This window comes from Macaca thibetana, chromosome 20 (assembly GCF_024542745.1).
Source record: "Macaca thibetana thibetana isolate TM-01 chromosome 20, ASM2454274v1, whole genome shotgun sequence".
Lineage (NCBI taxonomy): Eukaryota > Metazoa > Chordata > Mammalia > Primates > Cercopithecidae > Macaca > Macaca thibetana.
The window spans coordinates 34,999,095-35,025,828 of record NC_065597.1 but is presented as its reverse complement, the minus strand read 5'-3'; the positions used below and the strand labels follow the sequence as shown (position 1 = coordinate 35,025,828).

The window sequence follows — 26,734 nt, the reverse complement described above, 5'->3', positions numbered from 1 at the left end:
GACAAGAACATACTATATTTAGAAAGTTATTACATTAACCACATATTTGGGTATCTGTGAATTGGACTATTTAATCTTGGTATGGAAACACTTAAAACTACTACAGAGGATTTTAAGAAGCATGCTAGTAAATAAATGAAGAGGGAATGGTAGAAAAATCATCAATTTGCAACCACCAGTGTAATAACTGGTTCAGCAAGGACCATCAATGGAAAGTAAAACCGCTGAGTAAAAGATTGTTGAATAGAATACTTACATGACGTCCATGTATTGCCCCACAGATTACTTGTTAAGTACAAAGATAATAATAAATTGTAATGGAGAAATCTGATGGACACTTTTCAAGCAAGTGAATCAAATCTAGTGTTACCAATAAAGAAGCAAACCTGCTACCTATGTCATTGTGGGATTCAGTGGGAAATGCCAGCATTAGCTATGTAGGGCTACTGTCAAAAAAGTTGAACCTGAATCAAATAACAATCCAGCTTAGATACTCTACCAGACAGCTGGCCTGGACTCTATAAATAAAAGGTCAGTGTCCAGCTGAGCATGGTGGCATGTACCTCTAGCCCCAGCTACTCAGGAGATTGAGGCAGGAAGATTGCTTGAGCCCAGGAGTTTGAGGCTGTAGAGTGCTTTAAAGGCACTTATGGGCCAGCCGTGGTGGCTCTTGCCTGTAATCCCAGCACTTTGGGAGGCCAAGGCAGGTGGATTACTTGAGGTCAGGAGTTCGAGACCAGCCTGGCCAACATGGTGAAACTCCATCTCTACTAAAAATATGAAAATTAGCTGGGCTTGGTGGCCCGCGCCTGTCATCCCAACTGCTTGGGAGGCTAAGGCAAGAGAAATGCTTGAAAACCCGGGAGGCGGAGGTTGCAATGAGCCGAGATCACGCCACTGCACTTCAGCCTGGGCGTCTAGAGTGAGAATCTATCTCAAAAAAAATAAGAGCACTTGTTAATAGACACTGCTTCCCAGCCTGGGAACCACAGCAATACCCTGCCTCTTAAAAAAAAGAAAAAGATCATTGTCATGAAAGAAAAATAATGGTGGAATTAATGGAATTATCTTAGATTAAGGGAAAGTGGCTTGACAATTATATTTTCTTGATGAGATTCTGGATTTAAAAACTGTAAAGGAAACTATTAAAAAATTGGGTTATATTTTTGATAATAATAAGAAATTAATGTTAAGTTTCTTGGTATTGCAATGATATGGAGGTTAGGCAGGAGAAGGTCCTAGTTCTTCAGAGCCATATAGTATTTACAGATAAAGTAGCCCCTGATTTTTATAACGTATTTTCAAGTGGTTTGGGGGGAGAAAAAAGCACAAGTGTGTATGTTATGTGTGTGTGGAGAGAGAAAACATAAAGAAATGTTAAAAATTGGTGAATCTAGGTAAAAGGTTATGTGCATTCATTGAACTTTTTGTAGGTTTGAAAGTTTTCAAAATAAAAAGTTTAACAAGAACCCACCAGAGCATTAGGCTGTGAGCTGGAGCGATTATTATTCTGTATATCCACCCTTAATGTATTTGAAGTCCACAGTTGTGTTCCTCCAGGGATTCTTTTGAGTTTACGCAGTGATGAGAAATCTACTGTGATCCATAGCCCACTGAGTAAATAATATAGTTTGCTTCATTAAGCATGTATTGTTTCCTCTTCTGCATTGAGCTTGAAGTCTAGGCCCTGCCCTTCCAAGCTACAGTGTAATGTCATGGATATGGGCATAGAGATGTGTAATAAATGTTTTCAATCTTCCCTGTTTTTTCCTTTAAAATTTTTCCAGTTATAAGAATTACACCCTTGTGACTGTCTTTGGAAATTTGCATCAGGCCCAGCTGGGAGGGGTGCCTGGGACTTACCAATTGGTTCGAAGTTTCCTGAACATTAAACTTCCAGCTCCCTTGCCTGGACTACAGGTACTGACAACTTTCTCTGTGTGATCAGTTACACCCCCAGAGCAGTTGCCCTCAGATTGGCATTTTCAGTTAAAATGAGGATATGTGTGGAGACTACTGTATGGAGATGAGTTCAGAGAGGGGTGACGACAGAAGGTGAAGACCTCTTAGGAGGCTGGTAGTATAGAAGTCCAGGTGATGGTGGTAGTTGCTCAGCCCAGGGTGGAGGAGAGTGCATGGAGAAGATGCCATTGGGTTCTTGACATGTTTTGAAAGCTGAGCCAGTAGGACTTGCTGAAGAACGTGGATTTGAGTGTGAGAGGCAGAGTCAGGGATGACTTCTGAGATTTTTGACTAAAACAGCTGGAAGAATGGAGTTGAATGTAGTTTTTAGGATGTGTTCTCTTCTCAGCTCATGGTCCAGTTGGGGAGATTATCATACAGTAATGCAAAGTGCTAAACTGGAGCCTTATGCAAAGGGTGGCAGGATACAGACGAGATTAGCTGCATAAAGAAGGTGAGATTCTCACTTGCTCTTAAAGAATAGGAGTTCACCAACCTGAAGTTTTGGAAAAGAGTATACCAGGAGGAGGTAACACATGCACAAATGCATGGAGGCAGGAGAGAGTATCTGGAGGACTGGGTGCACAGTAGGGCTTGGCAAGCTTGGGGCCCACTAGTGAAGGCCTTAAGTGCCAGGCCCAGCACTTTGGACTTAAACAGCTCAAAGGGGTTTAAGTGGGCAAGTTCAGATCTGGGTTTTAGAGAGAGTCCTGCTGAGGGAAGGGTGGAAGTGCCAAGAAAGGAGGCCTGAGGCCTATTTCTGGAGGAGTTGAAGAAAAGCAAAGAGAGAAGCGTAAGCGCAGGCCGCTGTGCAGACAAATGGCAAAACCAGACTTGGGATAAATAAGCTGTAGTATTCAGAGAGTGGGAACAGAGCTATCTCTCAGATCCCCTAGTGCCCAGCAGTACCTGACACCAAGATACTGAGTAAAATTTTTATGACGTTTTATAAACTTGAGTACTATAAGGGTAGTCTCTTACTGGTCAGTGACATCTTTAGCCCTTGCTTTGTGGGGGTTGTAGGAGTGCATGTGTATATGTTATCACAAAAGAACGTCACCCAGTTACTGTGGGCCCGTGGGGTTCCATGGAAAAACCACAGGGTAACTTTGGATCAGGTGGGGTACATAGCGCTTCAGAGGAAAAGCTCTGGAGCCATATTGTTACTTAACAGCTTACTTGGACAGATGACTTAACGCTTCCATGCCTCAGTTTCCTTGTTTGTAAAACAGGGAGGAAAAGGCTGTTAATGGTTCTCACCGCAGGGAGCTGTTGTGAACATTAAGTGACTTATTTTAAGGAGAGGGGCTTAGCTTGGTTTTAGCACATATGAAAGCAGTCAGCTCAGCTTTTTTTTGTTTATTTTGAGCACTTACTGTTCCTCTTTTAGGATGGAGAGGTAGAAGGCCATCCTGTGTGGGCACTAATTTACTACTGCATGCGCTGTGGAGACCTGCTTGCCGCTTCACAGGTAGTTAATCGAGCCCAGCACCAGCTGGGAGAGTTTAAAACCTGGTTCCAGGAGTACATGAACAGCAAGGACAGAAGGTATGGTAAATGAGGTGGCACGCCCAGTGGTAGCCGTGCAGAATCAAAGGGGCGACCTTCCCTGTCGTTATTCTCTTTTCCCTGGACAGGCCCAAAACAAGTTTCTGCTTGGGGGAAAAAGGAGGTTTTGAAAGCAAATAGAACTCTCTCGGGAATAAAGAGTGAAAGGATTAGAAGAATGCCCCATTCTGATGCTGATGTCTAGGCATGCGTGCATCTGTGTTTGGGAATTTTCCTGTTCCTACAAGGGAGGGGCTGGCTCAGGAGCATGATGTGAGTTGTTCTGTAAATCTAAGGCACATCAAGGATGCTTTATAAAATGGGACTTTTTAAAAGTTACATTTGTTAACACTTAGTGCTTCCAGTATGGAAATATGTTGTCATGTACTTCATAGCTTAAAGGCTAGAATTAGAAGTTAGTAAAATTGAAATATAATCATTGAATTAATTCATTAAGTCTTTACATTCTCTTGCATTAAGGAACTGCTAAGCATTAATTTTCCTTGGATTTTTGCTAATGTAATTGGACTTAAGTTCATACTCAAACTGAGGTTATTATATATATGTACATGTATGTAGAAGAAATGATGGCGGTTACTGTAGTTGTACTTGTGAAAAACTAGGATACTTTTCTTGGCAGCATTAATAATGTCATGTCAAGAGATTACCTCAAACCACAAGCCCCTGTCTTGCTCATATTAGAATTAAAGTAGGGTTAATGTCTTAAGGTTCCCCCAGAAGGAGATTTGAGTGCAAGTTGTTTTTTTAGGAGGTGATCTCACATGAATAAGGGAGTGTGGAGGCCACAGAGGAGCTAAGACAGTTAAGGGAAGGATTCACTCCTGTCCATCGCTGCTTGAGTGCTGCTGGGGTGTGGAATGGAGTTCTAATTCCCTGGGATTTCTGACCTGTCCATGAAGGTCTCAGCAAATAGAAAACTGGCAGGCCAATAGATGCAGGTGCTGGTAGTTGCAAGTCAGGTTAAAGTGATGGTGCTGAGGGGAGGGGATAGGGCAGAGACAGTCTCTCTTACCCCGATGAAGGAAGGCTTCCCTGCTGTTATATGTTTGGGACTTGGGATGCTTTCAGATGCCCTTGAGGATTTTTATTGAGTGTGTATCTGTCTGTTCCTTTATGTCTGTAGATTGTCCCCAGCTACAGAAAACAAGCTCCGGCTGCATTACCGCAGAGCCCTCAGGAACAATACAGATCCCTACAAGCGGGCCGTGTACTGTATCATTGGCAGATGTGACGTCACCGACAACCAGAGTGAAGTGGCAGACAAAACTGAGGATTACCTGTGGCTGAAGGTAGGCATGGTTTCCTCTGCCCACACAGGGCTTTACCCCTTTTCTGTGCTCATGTCCCCAGAAAGATTTTACCTGCATAATGTATGATGCCAATAAGGTGATCAGGACCAGCGGGGTCCTCGTCTCCTGTCCCCATTTTTTATTGTGTAATTCCCAGCTCATAACCATAGCCTTAAACACAGCTTCCAGCTGACATCATTGAGCATGGCTGCTGAACAGCTACAACTCTGTGCGTGTGGCTCAGGGTGTAGTTTGTACTAATGCATGTGTTTCTCTTGGGGATTTAGTTGAACCAAGTGTGTTTTGACGACGATGGCACCAGCTCCCCACAAGACAGGCTGACTCTCTCACAGTTCCAGAAACAGTTGTTGGAAGACTACGGTAAGATCCTGGACATAACCACCTTTCCCTTCTCTTGTCCACTTAAGGTGACTACCTCAGTTTTCCTCTGGGAAAATTTTTCATCTCTGAACTTTTGTCTTTCTTTCAAAACTCCTATAGATTGTCAAGGCAAAACAGCAAACCTACCATTCCAAATTCAAATAAAGGGCATGTGGCCTTAAGTAATGCATAAAACTTATATGGTCATACACAAAAATCTATTTTCTCTAATTCTTTGAACTGTTCTAGTAGACATATGCTCAGAGAGAGACAAAGAAGACGTAGCTGTTGCTTCCTAGTAGATCTTACTAGTCACTAGATCTGAGCACAAAGGAGAGAGACAGAAATAGCCTTTCTTCTTTCCTCCCCCCTATTTTTTAAAAACTGAGAAGAAAAGAAGATTCCAAATAATGGTTACCAGTTGTTGCATTCAGATTTCTGTGACTATGAGTAAACTGAAACTCCTTTGAAATCTGCATTTCTTTCCTTGAGTGACTTAACAGGGTAAAGGAGATAGACACTCTCTGTGGTCCATTTTAAGATCCTTAACTGTTTCTCTCCCACCTAACGCAAGCAGCTGGAGTTTTACAGCACAGTCAAATTTCTAGTAATGTTATGAGGTCTAGAGAAGATGGAGGAGCCAGGTCACATTTCACATGGCAGTTTACTGTATTCAGGGCCCCCTTGATCAATTCAGGCTCATGCTGGTGCTTTCTTCCTGCCCATCTAGTCCTGTGGGCTCACAGGCTGCTGCCTGGGGGTTCGGCCACCAGTAAGCACCTTCTTTCTGAGTTGGTTTTATCTCCTCTCCTCTCCTCTCTCCCAGGCGAGTCCCACTTTACGGTGAACCAGCAACCCTTCCTCTACTTCCAAGTCCTGTTCCTGACAGCGCAGTTTGAGGCAGCAATTGCCTTTCTTTTCCGCATGGAGCGGCTGCGCTGCCATGCTGTCCATGTAGCACTGGTGCTGTTTGAGCTGAAGTTGCTTTTAAAGTCCTCCGGACAGAGTGCTCAGCTCCGTGAGTATTTGGGATTGGGTTTACAGTAATGTAACCACAGCACGTCCCTCTTTGGGCGACGGTGGCCACAAAACCACAACCAATAAGGATTTGAGCAAAGGGTACCAGTCATTTTAGAGCATGTGGACAGTTGAGCTTTTTAGATGATTAGTGTTGGGGTTCTTGCTTCCCCGCCCCAAGCATTGGTATTCCCTTGGAAGTTAAGTATATAAAGTGCTGTTCAAAGTGCTAGCTTTGTGGCCAGTCTGATTGCCTGGAAAATGGTGAAGAAGCAGCCCCTAGAGTTATGGGTCTGATTCCCATTAGGGCCCTGGCTTTAATGACATTGGAAACCCCAGTCAGGCATATGCATACCAGACTGGGATGAGAGAGTCAGGGGAGAGAGAGGAAGTAAATGTGGATGAATGGCTGCGGGTTCCTTATTGGTGTAGCAGAGTCATCCCAGAGCATGTGCCATAATGGTCAGTTGGATTATCTTTTCATTCAGAGACCAACATATTAGTAATTTAAGGCAAAGTGCTGTTTTCTCCACGCTGGGCCTGGGGACAAATTGAGGATAGGGTGGTAAAAGGGACTGGCCAAAGCTTATATTGGCAAACATTGACTGGGCTGCAGGAGTAGAGGCTGCTGGGTCTGTGGATTCAGCTTCCATAGTTTCTGGGTTGCATGGGTCAGAGGAGCAGTGTGGTTGTGACCCATTCTGACCCCCACGATGCAGTCAGCCACGAGCCTGGTGACCCTCCTTGCATGCGGCGGCTGAACTTTGTGCGACTCCTCATGCTGTACACCCGGAAGTTTGAGTCCACGGACCCAAGGGAGGCCCTCCAGTACTTCTATTTCCTCAGGTAACGTTTGCTTTTGACCATTTACTTCAGCTAGTTTCAATTTCTGCCATTCTGAGAATGACCGTTAGAGACCTTATATCCAGACTAGAAACTGAGTTGATTTTTTTCCCTTACAGGGATGAGAAAGATAGTCAAGGAGAAAACATGTTTCTGCGCTGTGTGAGTGAGCTTGTGATTGAAAGCCGAGAGGTAAGTGGGTTTCCTTTTCTCTCCTCCCCATGGTTTTCAGTGTGCATGTTCCCATGTTCATTCCGTACTGCATGTTTACTTCAATATGGTTGTGGTGGATAAGGCCTAGGGAGTTTTTAGAGTTTCATTGGTTTCTAACAGTGAAAATATTTATTTCAGTCACACTGATTTTTAGTTTGCGTGAGACTTATCCCATTCATCCCATTTGATTCCTCTCTTTTTTCTCTAAAGACTTATGGATTATGTTTATATCTTTGTCCAATAATTTGAGTAAACTTTTTTCCTTCCACAGTTCGATATGATTCTTGGGAAACTAGAGAATGACGGAAGTAGAAAGGTGAGTTAAATGCATCCTTAGAGAAATGTTCGTTAGCTGTTGGGGATTTATAAATATCAAAAGAATACACTTAGATTTTAAGATTCAAGGTACTAAAGATGCAAATCTGAACAGAGTTGCTTAATTTAAAAAATGGAATGAAAATTATGGGCCCAGATGATGACCTTGGTTTTACACACACTTTATATCTCCTTAAAATATGTTAATTTGTGATTACAAAGCTTTTTTATTATGTTCAGAATATTCATTTGTTCATGCCTGTCATTTTTTGAGCTGAGAATGCTATTACACATTTCTGCCATTCTTGGCTCAGAAAACATGCAAGAAAAAGAAATTGATTACTGCACCCATTCTCCCAAGATGGAAAAGTTAGATGTGCACTTGACCTCCTTCAAAATGCAGTTTCCAAGGGCTTTGAACTCCACAGTGACCCTGGAAATACTCCTGGAAGGCCTGAGGGATTTCAGGACTCACTATGCCCATTGGTTGTCATGGCAGGAGGGTCAGAGATCCTGTTGTCAGAGACCAGTCCTGGCCCTGAATCTCCCTGTGGCCTTTAGAAAGTCACTAGCCCCTCAGGGACTGACTTTTCTCATTTGTAAAAATGAGTGTTTTGGACCCAGCAATCTGTAGATGAGCTCACACTGCTCACAGCATCTACCTCAGAAGAAAGGCAAGTGACAGTGCTGATGACAGTGGCCTTGGTTATTGGGCAGTGACAATCACCAGGCATGGTACTGAGTGCTTTGCATAGTTTCTTCTTTAACAGGCTGTACTGGGGCCAGGAGGCTTCCAGTGTGTGTGAGTTGACAGAGCTGGAAACATAGATAAGACCTTATCCTCTCCTGCCTCCCAAGTGGCAGGGCAAGTCACCTCGACCTGGTCCAGCCCTGAGGGTCCAGTGCCGGTGGAGAAGCAGAATGGCCAGGCAGAGATATTATGCACTTGCCTTCATTCTCCCAGGGTACCTAAGGCCTCTCTCATGCTCTCCTGAGCATTTAGTTGCTGTCGAGTGGTGATGGTGATTTTTTTTTTAAGAAATGTCCTGTTACCACTTGCCATGTGTTTTTTCAGCACTGAGTTCCTTTTGCCATCTGTCTTAGAAAACAAATCCAAAATCTTTCAGATATTTTCTCTAAGCCTCCTGCTTTTTCTCTGTGGTTCCTACTCATCAGCAAATTTAAAATCATTGATTTCACTGACTCTCTGGGTCATTTTGGAAAATTAGAAAGCACAGATGTCTTATTGCTGACTCCTCTGTGCTTCTAGTAAGTCTGCCCTTTCATGTGTAGTTTCCTTGGTCTCTTTTATAGTTTTAATAGGACTTTATATCTTCAAGAAAGCCAGAGTCTGGCTGATGGAGTACATGTATTGCCCAGGGCAAGCAATTTCACTTGAAGTATTTTTTGGGTCCTAATTGCGTCTCTTTGTTTAAAATAATAGCTCTGTGCACCCGTCTGTCTCTTCCTCCCCCTCCATAATTTGTCTTGTCAGCCTGGAGTCATAGATAAGTTTACTAGTGACACAAAGCCTATTATCAACAAAGTTGCTTCCGTGGCAGAAAATAAAGGACTGTTTGAAGAGGCAGCAAAGCTGTATGACCTTGCCAAGGTATAGTGTGCCTGCTTCCTTCTTCTGCACTTCACAGGTCTGCCAGCCTTTCGGCATTAAATGTGCAGCCACTTCGACAGTGTCGTTGTTGTAGCACCCTCCCTGTAGAGGCGTTTGCTCTAGTGCTTAGACAGTTAATGGTCCAGTCAGGACAGAATTCCCATTTTACAGCTGTATTTCTTCCCATAAGATTTTTCTGACCAAACAACATATTGAAAGGATGTCCTGCAGGCATTGAACTATTGTCTCACTTGGCAGCAGAATTAGCATCCATCACATTTCCATGGTGAAGCCACTGTTGAAAATGGCATTATGGGCCGGGCGCGGTGGCTCAAGCCTGTAATCCCAGCACTTTGGGAGGCCGAGGCGGGTGGATCACGAGGTCAGGAGATCGAGACCATCCTGGCTAACATGGTGAAACCCCATCTCTACTAAAAAAATACAAAAAACTAGCCGGGCGTGGTGGCGGGCGCCTGTAGTCCCAGCTACTCGGAGGCTGAGGCGGGAGAATGGCGAACCCGGGAGGTGGAGCTTGCAGTGAGCCGAGATCGGGCCACTGCACTCTAGCCTGGGCCACACAGCGAGACTCCGTCTCAAAAAAAAAAAAAAAAGAAAATGGCATTATGCTGACCCTGGCAGCCACAGACACACTGGGGAACAGTAGTATTAGAAGATAAGACCACATCAGTGTGCAGGAAGGAGTGAAAGAAAATAAGACCACAGCTGGGCATTTTGAGATGACTAGAATACATGTTTCTACCTAAGAACAAATGATGACTAAGAACATATGGTAGCTGCTAAGGATTCTATGACCTAAACAAGATTACATTCTCTTCTTTATCAGCTGAGAAAAGTAGACCAAAAAAACAGCTATAGGCCAAGTGCAGGGGCTCACGCCTGTAATCCCAGCACTTTGGGAGGCCAAGGCGGGCACATCACTTGAGGCCAGGAGTTTAAGACTAGCCTGGCCAACATGGCAAAACTTCGTCTCTGCTGAAAATATATAAATTAGCCAGGCATTGTGGTGCATGCCTGTAATCCCAGCTACTCAGGAGGCTGAGGCACGAGAATCACTTGAACCTGGGAGGCGGTAAAAAATGCTTTGATTGAGGTATAATTAAGATGTAGAAAAATGTGCAATAATTATATGTACAGCTTGACGAATTGTGCATAGGTGTATATCTTTGTAACCACCATCCAGATCAAGATACCAAACATTTCCATCCATCACCCCAGAAAGTTCTCTTTGGTGGGTAGGGGGCATTATATACTTGTTCCTTTTATTGATTATTTTATTGATTGCTTCCTTAATTTTAAAAACGTGAGCAGAATGCTGACAAGGTACTGGAACTGATGAACAAACTGCTGAGCCCTGTCGTCCCCCAGATCAGTGCCCCGCAGTCCAACAAGGAGAGACTGAAGAACATGGCACTCTCCATTGCTGAACGGTAAGCCAGGAGCTGACTCCATGGGACCCTGAGGGTGCCACTGCCAGTGCCAGGCCACCTTTGCCCACCCAAATGCATGTTCAGCTTTACTAGGTAACAGCAGACAGCTTTCCAAAGTGGTTCTTCTAACTCATCATGCCACCAGCACTGCGTGAGTTCCTTTGTCCCCACATCAGAACTAGCACTTGGTACTATCAAACTTAACATTTTTGCCAAAGAAATGGGTATGAAAGGGCATCTCAGTATTTTAGTCATGCACATGAAGTTTAATTCTAGGCATTATGCTCACCTATATACTGTTGTATACTCTCATCAGCCCTCTCAAAGGCATTCAAGACCAAAGCTAGTGATAGTTGGATGGGGGAGATTCTTAGAGGTGTCGTGGCCAGTGTTTCAGACAACCTGGATCCCCAGTGAGTTAACTGAATTATCAGACTTTTAACTAGTTTAAGTCCCAGGCTGAGGCTAACAACATTACTTTTTGTGCTCTCTATAGATATTGCTAATAAAATGACCCAGAGAAAACTGGGTTTGGAGTGCTTTCCCGGGGTAACACAAAAGAGCATTCTTTGGTAAATGAGATATCTCCACCTAGCAAACAATCCCTAGTGATGGCCGCTCGGCTTTTTGCCCGTCAGGACCTTCTACCTTTCATGAAGATTGGATGCTGAGATGATGGTCAAGGCTGGAGAACCGCGCTCCATGTGGAGTACCTGTAGGTGGATTCATACCAAATCCACTATCAGTGCTTGGCTGTTTCAAAATAAACACCATTTTACACTCTTTAATTAACTTCACCCAGAGAGCTCAAGAGGTTTTGATGCTTTTTATGTATTTTTTGTATGTTGAGACAGGGTCTCCCTCTGTCACCTAGGCTGGAGTGGAGTGCAGTGGTACAGTCATAGCTCACTGTAACCTCGAACTCCTGGGCTCAAGCAATCCTCCCACCTGAGCCTCCTGAGGAGATAGAACTACAGGCACATACCACTACACCTGGCTAATATTTTAATATTTTGTGGAGATGGGGTCTCGCTGTGTGTCCAGTCTGGTCTCTCACTCCTGGCCGGTCTCTGACTCCTGGCCTCAAGCAGTCGTTCCGCCCCAGCCTCCCATGTAGCTGAGATTACAGGCATGAGCCACATGAACCATACCCCACTGTCTTTTTAAATGCTATTCCACAGTTATGGATTACACAGAAATTCCTGATACACTCTCACTCCCCCCACCCCGTTTTTGTCTTTCAGGTATAGGGCTCAAGGAATAAGTGCAAATAAATTTGTGGACTCCACGTTCTATCTTCTTTTGGACTTGATCACCTTTTTTGACGAGTATCATAGTGGTCATATTGATAGAGCTTTTGATGTAAGTTTCAGGAAAGGTGTTTGAAGTGCAGGTTAATGTACACCCTTGAAAATTCAAAACACTGCATGGAATTTACTTAAAACAAAGGAGCTGTTGCCAGTATGTTTGTTAAATGAAGAAGGACAAGTACAATCCTGGGACTTAAAAGGATTTCCTGTGTTGCTTTATTTTTTCCCCCTATTCCTTTCCCCTTTAATCTGAAAACATACATTTCTCAAAGTAATTTGAAATCTCTGAATTTTAAAAAATGTGTCAGAAAATGAGGATAAGAATTAAGTTAGCTAGTTAGAATCAAAGCCTTTCTGTGTACACAAGGGAGAATGGTGTTTTCTATGAAGAAGCCCTTTGGAGTATGTGAGGGTGCTGACTTTACATGTAGAGAGATGAAATGACTGTGATGATTGTCTTACATGGGGCTGGTGGTTGTTTTAAACAGATAATTGAGCGCTTGAAGCTGGTGCCCCTGAATCAGGAAAGTGTGGAAGAGAGAGTGGCTGCCTTCAGAAATTTCAGTGATGAAGTAAGTTCCTTCTTCCTGAGTTATGGAATTCCTTTTTCCCCACTTCCACCAAAAGCTTTTTCTTTTCCTGTACCTAACAGCTTTAAGAGTTCTAGTTACAGTAACTATCCAGACTGAGTTTTCCAGAGTGGTTCCCTTTCAAATACCTTGGCCTGGCTTTTCTGTGAGTGCATACATCCCCATCAGATTATTGTCTGAATTCCTGATTGAGAAAATACAGTCATTTCAGTGATTGACATGTTCTTGGGAGAAACAGGTTTCTGGTTGATCCTGTGAAGTCTGGTTTAATTCTTCTATTATCCACTTGTACTAGAGGGTATTTTGGTGCTTAACTCTGATCATCTTTAAGTAGTTCCATTGGGTACATGAAACACATCATGATGCACTGCCACCTTTGCCCTCCCTGATCTGTTTTGTCTAAAGAAGCAAATTCAGTGACTGTGACTATCACCCCATAAGCCCCAGAGCCACTGTCTGTCTGTCGGGTTTCTAGCATATTGCCAACATCTAGCCCAGGGTGCTCAGCTGGGCTGCATACTGGCATCTCTAGGAGAGTTTCTAAGAACTCTCATGCCCAGACCCCAGAGATTCTGGTTTCCCTGACTGCTGCAGCCCAGACCTCCCTGAGTCATTCCAGTGTGTGGCCCAGGTAAATTCATCTCTAGAACTACAAACACTCAACTCAGCTCTCAACACTATGCTAGAACCAACTGCCTGGCTCTGGGATGTCACTAGTGGTTTTTCAGTTTAAAATTATTCCTCATTGAGCAGATGCCTTTTATAAAATGTCTCTGGCCAGGTGCGATGGCTCACGCCTATAATCCCAACATTTTGGGAGGCTGAGGCAGATGGATCAGCTGAGGTCAGGAGTTGGAGACCAGCCTGGCCAACTTGGTAAAATCCCGTCTCTACTAAAAAATATAACAATTAGCCAGGCATGGTGGTGCATGCCTGTAGTCCCAGCTATTCAGGAGGCGGAGGCATGAGAATCGCTTGAACCCAGGAGGCAGAGGTTGCAGTGAGCTGAGATTGCGCCACTTCACTCCAGCCTGGGCGATTGAGGGAGACTTTGTCTCAAAAAAAAAAAAAAGTTTCTGTTTTAGAGAAAGAAGTAAGGCCAGTTCTGCACATGAAGAGGGATGTTGACTACTGTGGTACACACAGTTCAGAAGGTCTTACCCCTTGCTGACTTTCCCTTTATACCTGCTGTGGTTTCTACCCTTAGCCACTTGCTCCTTTGTTATTTCTAGCCTTTCCTTGAATACATCCTTCATTGCATCAGAGATTAAAGTAGTACACCAGGGCCTGCCCTTGTAGACACTCCCAAGGACTCTGGTAGGGCCATGCAGATCCAGTGGAAACAGCCCACTGACTTTGAGAGAGTGGGGAGTGGTAGGGACTGTGGAGAAGTAGCATGTGCACCTGTACCTCCTGACATTCAAATTCAAATTATGTATTGGCATCCACTCTGCTGGCCAGTCTAAGCCTAATGCTAACCAGATGTCAGCATGCTTTTTTTGGCTTGCTGCCCCTGACTAAGGGAAAAACAGCATAAACAGCATAAAGGAGCAGAAACAGTAACCACCTGACCTGAGGAGCATTGCTTGGGGTTTTTTCTCACACTTGATGTTTCAGTGCCATCAGCTCCTTTTGGGTGACTTGTGGCTCTCCACCTGGTAATGGTGAGGAGTGATGCGACCAGGCCCGCCTGGAGCAGCCCACCCTCCCTCCATCTGTGGTTGGCCCGAAAGGCTTGGTTCTTGTTCTTTACTCCGTTTTTCTCTCTGTGTAGATCAGGCACAACCTCTCAGAAGTGCTTCTTGCCACCATGAACATCTTGTTCACACAGTTTAAGAGGCTCAAGGGGACAAGTCCATCCTCATCATCCAGGCCCCAGAGAGTCATCGAGGACCGCGACTCTGTAAGATCCCAGCATTCACGAGAAACATTGCTGAGCACCACCTTTCTGGTTTGGAATCCGTTGCACTCTTATTAAGAGACCACGTGACCCAAAACTGCTCTTTCTCCTTAGTACCTGGCAGCTGGATAAATCTCGTGTTAGGGGGCTCCCAGAGGAAATCAAACATTAAAGGGATTGCTGCTCTTCTCAAGCTTAAAAAAATAAAAAGAAGTGCTAGGTCTGCAAATCTTACCTTTTAACAGATCACACAGAATGCTAATTTCTAGTTGACTCCTTAAGAACTTCCTGCACATTTTAAAAAAGTTTATTTTGTTAGTCCTAGCTCATTAGTGAACACTTTTATTAAAACCATACTTTATTTTTGATCAACACATTAATTTAATGTGAACCCTTGTTTCTCCTGTCACGGTGTTCACAGTGACCCTAGAGAGGTAACTAGCACAGCATCTTATCCCCTCTCACAGCTGAGGAAACTGAGCTGTGGAGTTGGGAAGCAACTGCCCTCAGGTGGCAGGTAGGTGAAGGGGCCATGTCTGGAGGCTGGGTCTCTGACACCTGTGCCCTTTCTGCTGCCTGTGGGACCTCTGGCAGTGCGTGGGTCAAGTGGAATCCAGGTAGCTAGAACCCTGGGGCTCACAGCATATGTTGTCTGATTACAAAAAAAAAAGAGCAAAGGTATTTTTTGACCCAATTAAACCATAAGGGGATAGTACAATGGTGTTTTCTTTTCTTTTCTTTTTCTTTTTTTTTTTTTTTGAGGCAGGGCCTGGTTCTGTCGCCCAGGCTAGAATGTAGTGACATGATCTCAGCTCACTGCAGCCTCCACCTCTTGGGCTCAAGCCACCCTCCCACCTCACCCTCCCAAGTAGCTGGGACTCCAGGTGTGCACCATCACACCCAGCTGAGTTTTGTACTTTATATACAGATGGAGTTTTGCCATGTTGCCCAGACTGATCTCGAACTCCTGAGCTCAAGAGATCCCCCCAACCTCGGCCTCCCAAAGTGCTAGGATTATAGGTGTGAGCCACCGTGCCCAGCCCCACAATGATGTTTTTTAAAATTACCTTTCCTTTAACATTTCCGCTTAATTTTTGATGAGACTCTCAGGATCTCAGTGTCTAACATCAGACTTGGTTTTGGCAGCCAAGAAGCCATGTTCTGTCTTCTGCCTCTGAGGATGTCTGTGAGCTCTTTCCACTGTGACCCCACAGGCATTGTTGTTGATAAAACTTGTGCTTAGTGAAAGATGGTGGAAATTTCCACCTTTAGGAATGTGGGTAACAGTGCTCAAGAGTGGTCCACTGAAGTGGTCAGCCCGTCCAGGTGCGCACCAGAGCATTTGCTGGTCTTCTCCCTACCCTGGACAGATAGGAATCTAAACGCCAGATGTGCCAGCGGTAGGCTCATGGTGCCTACCACTTGGCAGGAATCTTTTTTGATAATAGAAACCCAGTGCAGTGATGTTTGTGAATGTGAGTATTGAGATAGTGGATACTTCTTAGTGCTCTGTGTGCCACTTACAGTTCAGGCAGGCTTGCCCACTGAGAGGAGCTGGTCTCTGGCAGGCCATGTCCCATGTCTGAAGATCATTCTCCTGCCTGCCTTTTGCCCACCACTCTCCTTTTTCTTTCTTTTTCTGAAAGGTAGGGGCGAATAGGATTAAGTAAAAGGTTATATATAAAAGTTGCGTGCCCAAGAGGTCTGCAAGCCCACTGATGTCCTTGGTTTCATGGTTTAAAGTGAGATACTGCCCAGTAAGGGAGTAAATCCTTTTACTTGAACATCCCTAGAGCTCATTTCAAAGAGCCCATGCACTTTCATTCACTTCTAAAGAAAATACAATGGGTATTCCTATCACAAAGTCAGATTTCTTTTTGTTTGGACATTAGTAAGGACATGCACTCGCTAGTTTGTTTTACACATCAGGTAAAAAGCATTTGCTTTTCAGTTTTCTTCTGGAATGGTCCTTAAGTAAGCCTAGTAGATGACTCTTCAGTTTTTCTTTAAATTCTTGTTACTAGTCCAGAAAGGTGTTTGTAGATTCTCCCTTTCTAGTCCAGATTTGGTTTAAATTTGTAGGGCCACCTTTTTCCCTCCTGGAACAATCCAGGAATTCCATAAATACTGTTGCCTGGGGAAAGAAGGGCTAAGCATGTATGTCAGGAAGGGAGAAAACAGGAGGAACGAAAGGAAGGAAGAGGAAAGATGCATGGGAGGAAGAAAGCCGGCGTGGGACTGCACAGTCACAGCCCTTGCCTCCGGTGTTACAAGGGCTTCATGGGGCTCTGGAGACTCAGATCCCTGTGAAAGCAGATGGACAGAAACCAGCCAGAGAGAGAGGCTCTGAAAATTGGAGCAGGCAGTTCTGAAGCTCAGGGCTGTGTCAAAAGCTAGCCAAATGTGTTGGGGCGAGGCGGCTTGCCTGGCAAACCCATCTGCTTTTTGCTTAGTAAATGGGTTTGGATGCCTGTGGAACAGGGGCCTCGGGGGACGAGCTTTGTTAACTTTGTGTCATGCTGAAGGAATACGACAGAGGAGGGTACGACTGTCATCCACCCACCAGGGATCTGTCCCTGACACCCCAGGGTGGAGGATGGAAGAACATGGAATAGTGCCCTCACTCAAAAGTTAACCAATTTCCTTTGCTTCCTTCCCTTTTCTCTCAGCAACTCCGAAGTCAAGCCCGAACTCTGATTACCTTTGCTGGAATGATACCCTACCGAACGTCTGGGGACACCAATGCGAGGCTGGTGCAGATGGAGGTCCTCATGAATTAAGTGCCATGCTTTGGGGACATCTGGGTCGGCACACTGTCAGTACATCAGGCACATGGGCCCACTAGGGTGGGGTTTCTGGTTTTGTTTCCGTTGTGTTTTGTTTTGGTTTCTGTATTATGTATTTTTGTCAACACCAATAAATTTCTTTGATTTGTATTTCTTTTCAACATTCTTTTATTTTCTTTTTTTTTTCCTTTGAAATTTTGTTTACATTTTTATTTGTGTAATGGGGAATGCTGTCACTAGCTCTTGGGCCAGGGAATGAGAGGCTATGTAGATATTCATTATTTGGTTAAATTGACCTTAAATAATTAAAAATTTACCCAAAATGAGCCAGGAAACAAAGGCTTTGGGAGTTACTTTTATTTAGTTACAATATTCTATATAGCAGAGTCACGATTCATTTTCACATTTTTATTTGAATGTGAAAGTCAACCTCAGCCTTAGAAGATGTAAGATTTGTGTGTGAAATATCAAGCACTCCATGTCCTCCTCTTCTTGGGTGTGACTTAAGTCCAGATGGTCCAAGACCATCCCCCAAATCATCAGCTCTGATTGTAGGATTCATCAGTTTGCTGTTCTCTTGTAATCCCAGTGGAGATAAAAGCATAGACCTAGAAAAAGCCTTAAGAAAGAAGGTTGCAGGTGCCCCAACTTGTACTTGAGGAAGGGGTAAACCTTGCCACTGCACTCCTCTGTAACTGCTCCACTGTGAGTTGACTGCTCGGGCTTATACACATCCCTCCTAGAAATAAGTTTAAACCTGTCTTTCCCTTCTCTGGTGGTCAGTTCCTCTGCTCAGACGACCCCCATCGCTCTTCCCCACTCATGAAGGCAATTGGCCAGGCAAGCTCATGGGTCACATGCTGAGTCTGCAGTGTACAGAATCCAGACCACCACATGGCATCAGCACTGTGGGTGTTTGCTCCCTGAGCAGTAGTTGTCACCCATCATTTGCTCCGTTTCCCCCACCAACAATCCCAAAGCCCTGAACTAAACCAGAGAGGAAATTAGGTCGTGTTTGTTCCTTAATGGGCCAACGAGCCTTGAGACACTGGGCAGCGGTCTGCTCTGCTGGTTTGATGGATGGATCCCTGAGGTAGACTCTTTCCCAGCAGAATGTTAAGATCCCCAAAGGGTCCCCAAAGATGCCTTTGCTTGTAAGGAGAAGTTTCTGTCTTGTCACGGTGTGGTCATCCCCACCGTCCCCCAGTTGTTAAAATAATTGTTACCTTTTCTTTTGGGAAGAAATAATCTGTAGATAATGGGACCAACTGCTGCTTATCGGTAGGATTCCATGTTCCAGGAAGGATGCAGCCTGAGGGTCAGTGGAGCTGTGTTCTGCCTTCCTCCTCTAGTCTCATCTTGTCACCCTATCTTCAATTGAGCTTTACTAGAAAGTCTTGAAACGTGAGCCCTTTAGAGGACTTGATTTAGCAAGTTGTGCCCTGCTTAAATGTGCTGATTTAAGCTAATCAAATGATTTAATAGTGCTTTTTAAAAAAGAGTACTCCTGGCCAGGTGGGATTGCTCACACCTGTAATCCTAGCACTTTGGGAGGCCGAGGCAGGTGGATCACCTGAGGTCAGGAGTTCGAGACCAGCCTGGCCAACATTATGAAACCTCATCTCTACTAAAAATACAAAAATTAGCTGAGTGTGGTGGCAGGCACCTGTAATCCCAGCTTCACAGGAAGCTGAGACAGGAGATTTGCTTGAACCTGGGAGGCGAAGGTTGCAGTGAGCCGAGATTATGCCACTGCACTCCAGCCTAGGCAACAGAGTGAGACTCTGTCTCAAAAATAAACATAAGAGTACTCGGTGGACTTTTCATAAAGTGCGACTTAGTGCTTTGTTTTTCTAATGCTAGATTTTACTTGCAGATAGAAATATAACAATGCCACAAATGAGAAGGCTCAAGTTGTGAATGTGTTTGCTCCTGGCTTATCTCTTCTTCACTATCCCATGAGAATCGTGGATTTGCCTTTCCTTGCATCGTGCAGTTCTACTTGTCCCAGAGAGAACTGCACACCAGCCCTGCATCCGGGGAGATGAGGTTCTTTGACCTGTAGATGAGTCCTAAAATGAGAAGGGAGAGACAAGCAAGCAGCCAGACCTTGAGCTACGCTGTTAGGGGAGCTGTGAGTTGGGAGAAAAGTGGTCACTGGTTGGCAGTTGAGGACTTGCTGAGAGAGACATTTGTAGGAGAAATAAGATAACTAGGTTCATACCAGAAGGGCCAGGCCTCGGATGGAGCAAATCCCAGTTCTTGTCCTACCAGCTGATTCTGTGATTGGGCACAGGCCTCGGATTGTGCAGAGATGCGAAACAGGCTGAATTTGCAAGGCTACAACATCAGGTTGTCATGTACCCATGATTACAGCTTATGCCCAGAAGTCATGACCCTGTGACAGGTTATTGGCTTAAAAACTCATATTCAGTTCACTTTTTCAGAGAACTAACTCTTTCCTTAGATGTTGGGCCAGGATTTCACTATTTACCCAGAGAGACTAAGAGAAAGTGGCACTAGGCGTCTCTTGTCTTCCAGATGTGAGCTTTCGATCTTTCTAATGAAATTGGGGGCACTTGGAGGCTGTCAAGGTTTGTTCCTGTCTCAGAATGGCTCATAATAAACTCACTGAAACCCTCAAAGGAAAGTACTGACTTGATCTGGATCCTTTTCAGAGGCCTGGAGATTTAATTTCACAGATTCTCTTCTTTTGGCTTACCAACCACAACAAAAAAAACCCTTGACTCCCCAACTTCAGAGGGAAAACTGAAGCGAAACTGGTGAGCTCTGCCACAACAAATGCCTTGCCTTTATCAATAACTCATGAGCCGGGTGGACTCCTCAAAGAGCAGGAAGCGCCCGTTTACACTGGGGCCAGGATGCAGACCCAGCTCCTGTCCTCCACGAACTTACAGTCTAATTAGAGCCTCTTAAGGACAATTTGGCAGCCACTGTTACTCTTCTGATGCATAATTTAAATCCTAGAATAGGTAACTTTAAAGCAAAGAACTATAGACTTTTCCACAGTGTCCAGCATTTGCTGACCGAAAAAAAACCTGAGGGTGATTTTTCTCTTTGGATTTTTACCCTTGCCTGCACCTAGCCAGAACCCTTAATACTAAATTTAGCAATCATATGTAGCTCTGCCAACACCCTCCTGCTTTAGACTGGATCTCTACTATCCTTTTTCTCTATTAGGCACCAGAACCTTTGTCTAGTTCATTAGGTAGTTCACATCACTTGCCACATTTCTAGCATGCCACTCAGGAAGTGACTTTAGGATACTGAATGCTGAGTCACAAAATGAAGCCCTGGGCTGGCGGGTTGCCCCAGGCCTGCCAAAGTCTTGGCAGTCCCCACACTGACTGGGAACTCTCCCTTAGCCTCAGTCAGCTGGGAGAGGAATTGAGCCCTGCATCAGCAAATAGGGGGAGAGTGTTACATATAAAATTCTTGATAGAAATGTGCGTTTTATATCAGAATTGGGCTTTTGTTCCTGCATCTCATTAAACAGGAGTTGTCTAGAACTATGTAAGAAAATATCCCCCATCCTTTATCCTACGCTGAATCCAGAAGTCATCCCATCTCCCGCCATCTTCTGACAATTCCATAATACTGGTATCCCTCACAGGGCAGGGACAGGAAGGAAATAAATCTATCTTTCTGCCACTTGTTTCCAACTGAAAGGAAAAAAGTTACAAATTACTAAAGTGTCCTGAAAAGAGATTTCAAGTGGTCTGTGCTGCTTTTTTGCCTCATTACACACATAACTTGTGATTGGCTAGAGAGGTCACATGTATTTATCAGCCAAGTTTCCATTTCAGCAGATCATTTCAAAACCTCTTTGTGCTGGGCCGTGCTAGGTAGCTGGAATATCTGAGGTAAATCAAGCACTGATTTGTTCCCAAAGTTGTGCATAATGCTTTAAAAGTGGGCTGGGTTTTTTTCCTCTTGGCCCGGATCACCTAAGTGAAGTACTCGTTGTTCTAAGTTGCTAACCCAGGGAAAGAGGATATTTTCCTGTCCTAACCTTGGTTTTTGAAATAAGCTTCTCCTGTGTGCCCTCCCTGGGGTCTCTGGCCCACAGCGGATCGCTCAGCAGATATGTGAATGAGCAGATGCTTTGCTTTGGCCTCCTGTGCCAAGCTCCTCCCCACATCCTCTGGAACAGCTCCATGTGCCTAGATTCAGACTCCGTGATTCACCATGGGGGCCCTTAATAGGCATTCAGTCTGAAAGAAGGTGGAGGAGAATAATGTCTCCCAGGATGAGATGAGACTCAGGGCTGTTCCTTCAAAGACAGAAACTTTCAGAGCTGCACAGCAGCAGGGAAACATTGAGAAGGGGGTGGAAATTTGATGTACTGTGAATAACGAAGGCCAGATCTTTAAAAAGAAAAAGGGAGGGGGTGCTGGCAGAAACCCAGCTGCACTGGCACACTGTACGCCCGGCTGCCTTTGCCCTTGAGCTTCTATTTCTTGGGGATGGGGAGGGCAAAAACGTTTGCCCTGGACACTGGCTTTTGTTTGAGCAGGAAGTGGGGAGCCAGTGATCCCAGAGGGGACTTCAGTATCAGAACATATGCTTTGGTGGCCTCAGCAGACCTGGCCTAGGCAGGCTTTCAGGCGGCACTCAGGGCTTTATGGCCTGCAGATAAGGCCCCTTCATCTGGGTCAGACTTAGCAAATAAAAATATAGGACACTCAATTAAGTTTGCATTTCGGATAAACAGTGAAGAAGTTCCTAGTGTAAGTATGTCCCAGTTCTATGTGGCTTCCCTATCTGGGCTTGCCTCTGCTGATACTTGCTGCCCAGAGACCTTCAGGCCTGCCACGGGCTGCCGGGAGCTCTCTAGTGGAACTGGATTACCCTGATTTTGTGCATTGTTTGTGCTTGTGTGGGCATCGGAAATGACAGTGAGATACACAGTTTTGAAGAGCTCAGCAGGCAGCTGAGCGGGATAATGTGGGCCCCTGTTGACCTCAGTGTCTGTCATCTACTGTGTGTTTTTCAACCAGAAATTTCAAATACTGTGTATTTTAGAAAGAAAGGAAAGAGGCAAAGTACAGCCTTTCTCACTTGATCAGTAACTTGTGTTAGAAACTCAGTGGGGGAGAATTCTTTGCGTTTTTCAGTTGACTGATTATTTTCCTTTTTTTCATTTTTGCTTTTCTCAAGTCACTCTGTGTGGTGCTTGTGGGAGAAGGGAGAGGGTGGGAGAGCGTTGGTGGATGTGTTCTGCATGTTCCTGTCTGTACAGTAACTTGTGCATTTACTCTGTTTAGGATGGTTCCTTCACCACCACCCCTGTCTGTAGCCAGTAAATTTCTGGAATGTTCTCCCAGAGTGCCATGTGCCCCCTTTGTTCAGTCCTTCAGTGGAGCAGAAACCTTTCTCAGGCCTTTCCTGGGAATATCCTTAGCTGAGGCACAGCCTGGGGGCTCCTCAGAAGGTGACAGAAGTGCCTCTACCTGGCCTCGGAGGTTAATGAGCCAGGCCTGCCTCTTCTCCACTCCCTGCAAAGAAGGCTCCTAAGGCTTATCCAGTCCCTGGGTCTGCGAAGTCCCCAGAGGTCTCTGTAAGTACAGGACTCCCATGCCAGCTCTGAATTTGTGCTTTCTCCCCATGAGCTTCAGAATTCTGGGGGGAAAGGTCAGATTCTGGCTGCAGGTGTGGTGGGACAGTAAGTCAGAAGCATTCTGGTGATAAACCCAGCATGCGGCATGCATTCTGGGGCTGGGAACAGCTAAGATCTGTAACCCCTTATTTTAGACCTTGAGTGGAAAGCATTTTAAATGGAGGTTGAGAGCCACTTATTGGCCTTGGGGAAGGAGAGCCGGAATTTGGGAGCCATGTTTTGGTGGGGTGGCAGAAGAGGCTTGGTCCTGACCTTGGAACAAATGTCTCCTGCTCTCTTAGACAGTAGCTGCCTGTGCTTTTGACCAGGGCAGGTGTTTTCAGGATCTGGGGAATGGGATTCTGCTCGAGGACGTGCAGATGGCTAAGGGAGTAGGGTGTTCATATCTCTCCACCTGAGGACCCACCCTAACACGGTGATGGCAGGTCAGCTGCCCAGTGGCCTGTGTGCTATCCCTGACGGGGCTCCACAAAAGAGTTTCAGCCCCTCCCTTTGCCTGGGGCCCTCAGCTTGTGCTGGCATCTGAGAGGCCATTTCCTGATGAGTCACCTGGGAATCTGGGCCTCAGACCCCATCAGCCGGTTTAATGGCCTCCTGTGGGACTGCACAGCACCTCCTGGAGCTGGGGCTGGCGGCCTGTGGCTGTGGAGGGGAAACTGTCGGGCTGGGAATGGTGGTGAGGGGGCCTCTGGGGGTAAGGGTGGCCCTGTTTATTTGGGTTTCTTTTTTTTTTTTCTTTTTATTTGAGACAGAGTTTTGTTCTTGTTGCCCAGGCTGGAATGCAATGGTGCAATCTCAGCTCACCGCAACCTCCGCCTCCCAGGTTCAAGCGATTCTCCTGCCTCAGCCTCCCAAGTAACTGGGATTACAGGCATGCGCCACCATGCCCAGCTAATTTTGTATTTTTAGTAGAGATGGGGTTTCTCCATGTTGGTCAGGCTGGTCTCGAACTCCTGACCTCAGGTGATCCGCCCACCTTGGCCTCCCAAAGTCCTGGGATTACAGGCTTGAGCCACCGCACCCTCAGATTTCTTAAGAGCTGAAGGCTTTTCAGTTGGGTGAGGATTCTTTCTGGGTCCTCAGTTAAAACCATTAGAATGCCACCCAAATGGCAAAGGAAGAAGACAAAGTTAAGCCCATTGGTCCCCCCAACATAAGTGACACCTCAGCTGTTCCTGGAAATGGCCAGGTTTGCATAGAAGCCCTGAAAAGCAAACAGCCACAGAGAAATATGAGGACTGATGGTGGGAAGTGAGGCCCCAGAGGCTGGGGAAGCTGCAGTGCTGTTGCGGCGAGAGACATTTTCGTTGGAGAGGTTGGCTGGAAATTCTTTTTCCTCAGTTTTCCCAAATGTGTCCTTCCCATAGCACCAGTCTAGAGGCATCACCCCCACTACACCACTGACCCTACCACACTCGGGGTAGGTCTCTGATCAGCTTGACAGAGCAGTTGGCTTGAATTTTTAGGAAAATTTGAACCAAACCAAAAAGGACACTTTTTTTCTTCAAAAACAGACATTTAAGATGTGGCCCTCTGGTGGCTGGCAGCTGTCAGTGGCATCAGAAAGCACAAGAACATCAGACTTCCTTGAAAACTAAATTCTGAAAGGGTCTTCTCAGCAGCGGGAGGCGGAGGATGGGAAGAGGGAAGGTAAGGAACATGGAAGGACGGTGCCCTGGCCGGAGGGAGCAAGTCCTGGCCAGGCAGTCGCCCCGCACCGCAAGGCTTCAGAGCTTGGGAGCTGCGAGTCCTTCCATTGCGGGGAACCAGTTTGCTCTTGTAGGAAGCAGGCACGCCAGTTTCTACTCCATCAGGCCACTGGGAAGAGGAAGTTAAAACCTGTTGCCTGTCGCACAGGGGGCTCTCCATAAATAAACGTTCATTGTAGCCACCCAGCTCCCTGCCTTGTGCAGACGGTCTCCAAGACTGTAGGGACGTCCTCCACCACTGGGCTTCTGCCCTTCAAAACAGGGCCTGCACATGGGTGCAGGTCAAATCAATGACTCCCACCTCAGGGATGCCTTTTTTATTTTTTATTATTATTTTTCTTTTGGCAAGAGACAAAATTAGGTCAACATTGATGAGCCAAAATTTTGCTAATGGGGAAAGACATTGACATGTCAAGTTCAACTTGCGGTTCCTGTTTCTTTAGGAACTGCTAAGTGGAGAATGCAGTTCAAGAAATGTTTAAGGGTCTACCTCGTGCCAGGCATTATTCTAGGCACAGGGTCACAATGGTGAACTGAATCAAGATCTCTGCCCTCAAGGAGCTTCCTTCTTAGTGGAGTGAGAGACAATAAGGGGCCTCTTCCTATAAGGGTCTCTCCTTCCAGGCTGACTCAAGAGCTTCACTCATCCATTCAGCACCTGCCATGGCCCTTGAGGCAGGGTCCCATTCTGTCACCTTGGTTGGAGTATAGTGGCGCAATCTCGCCTCACTGCAACCTCCGCCTCAGGGGCTCAAGCGATCCTCCCACCTCAGTCCTCTGAGTAGCTAGGACTACAGGCACGCGCCACCACATCCAGCTAATTTTTATGTATTTTTTGTAGAGATGGGGTTTTGCCATGTTGCTCAGGCTGGTCTTGAACTCCTGGACTCAAGTGATCTGCCAGCCTCAGCATCCCAGAGTACTGGGATTATAGGCGTGAGCCACCGTGCCTGGCCCACTATGGGGTGATTTCTGAGACTAAGGTGCAATCTCTGCTTTCTGAGGTTCACTATGTGGTTGGGAAAAAGAGAAAAGCAGGTTATGTACATGTGCACACAGACACACCATAATCAAATAGGAAGCCTTAAGAAATGCCACAAAAAGCCTGGCATGGTGGCTCACACCTGTAATCCCAACATTCTGATGGCCAGGGCAGGAGGATCACTTGAGCCCAGGAGTTTGAGACCAGCTTGGGCAACATGGTGAAACCCTGTCTCTATTAAATATATATATATATACAAAAATTAGCCAGGTATGGTGGCATGAGCCTGTAGTCACAGCTACTTGGAAGGCTGAAGCAGGAGATCGCTTGAACCCGGGAGGCAGAGTTCAAGGCTGCAGTGAGCCGAGATTGAGCCACTGCACTTCAGCCACTTCAGCAGCCCCTGTGACAGAGCAAGACCCTGTGTCAAAAAAAAAAAAAAAAAAAAAAACCCACAAGGAAGGGCCACATAAAGGGGAAAGATTCTGGCCAGGGATACAGGAGCTGTCTGCAAGTGACCAAGATTCAGACCTACAGAGATGGGAGAACACTGTATGGGTGTGGCCATCCTGCTAGCCCAGGATGCAGGGACCCCCCAGGTCCCGTCGGTCTGGCCGCAGCTGGCCTGCATAATATGCCCCAGCGGTGTCATGCAGCTGTTAATCTCTCCCATGACCCTGAAGCAGGAGAAACAGCAGGACTCAGGTGAGTTGAGGGGCCTGCCAGAGGTCCCAGGCCTCATGTTCATCCCTTACCTGGCCAAGCAGAAGCCTGACTCTAGGGCATCTCCCTTGTTCAAGAGGTAAGTATGTGGTGGGTATGGAGGGGACCTGGGGTGTATGTGGCCCGTGAGGCAGAGAGATGAGTCAGGGGTGGTCTGACTTGGGGACACATACTTGTCTGTGCAAACCAATAATTATAAGGTTACCTGTTGTCCTTGGGCAATTAGTCCAGCACAAAAGGGCTGGTATCCAGTGCATGTATTCCTGTGTCTAACCAGGAGAGAAAAAGCTCTTTAAAAGCCTTTTACAACATGAAAGATAACTAAAAAAAAAAATTTTAGATCAGCAATCCCTTTATCAAGAAGAGCCAGATTCTGTGCTGCACACAGCCCTAGTTAACGTCTTCCCTCCAGCTCCGCGCCAGCTCTGCAGTTCATAGCCCTGG

General features: G+C 45.7%; 2 protein-coding genes across 8 annotated transcripts in view; one reads left to right on the top strand and one right to left on the bottom strand.

Moving 5' to 3' along the window:
• NUP93 (nucleoporin 93) overlaps window positions 1-17,385 on the top strand; it is a 113,511-nt gene extending 96,126 nt beyond the window's left edge. For 5 of the 6 annotated variants that reach the window (XM_050772895.1, XM_050772898.1, XM_050772896.1 and 2 more), the window contains 14 exons: window positions 1,788-1,920; window positions 3,353-3,510; window positions 4,655-4,820; window positions 5,108-5,201; window positions 6,028-6,219; window positions 6,938-7,064; window positions 7,181-7,253; window positions 7,546-7,590; window positions 9,085-9,201; window positions 10,531-10,649; window positions 11,894-12,011; window positions 12,448-12,531; window positions 14,324-14,452; window positions 17,119-17,385. In XM_050772895.1, coding sequence (XP_050628852.1) covers window positions 1,788-1,920; window positions 3,353-3,510; window positions 4,655-4,820; window positions 5,108-5,201; window positions 6,028-6,219; window positions 6,938-7,064; window positions 7,181-7,253; window positions 7,546-7,590; window positions 9,085-9,201; window positions 10,531-10,649; window positions 11,894-12,011; window positions 12,448-12,531; window positions 14,324-14,452; window positions 17,119-17,229 — 1,666 coding nt within the window. In that variant the 3' untranslated portion in view covers window positions 17,230-17,385. The remainder of the gene's footprint in view (window positions 1-1,787; window positions 1,921-3,352; window positions 3,511-4,654; window positions 4,821-5,107; window positions 5,202-6,027; window positions 6,220-6,937; window positions 7,065-7,180; window positions 7,254-7,545; window positions 7,591-9,084; window positions 9,202-10,530; window positions 10,650-11,893; window positions 12,012-12,447; window positions 12,532-14,323; window positions 14,453-17,118) is intronic. The other variant, XM_050772897.1, reaches the window with a different exon arrangement.
• LOC126943899 (metallothionein-1E-like) overlaps window positions 1-26,734 on the bottom strand; it is a 374,938-nt gene that overhangs the window by 174,093 nt on the left and 174,111 nt on the right. The window lies entirely within an intron of this gene.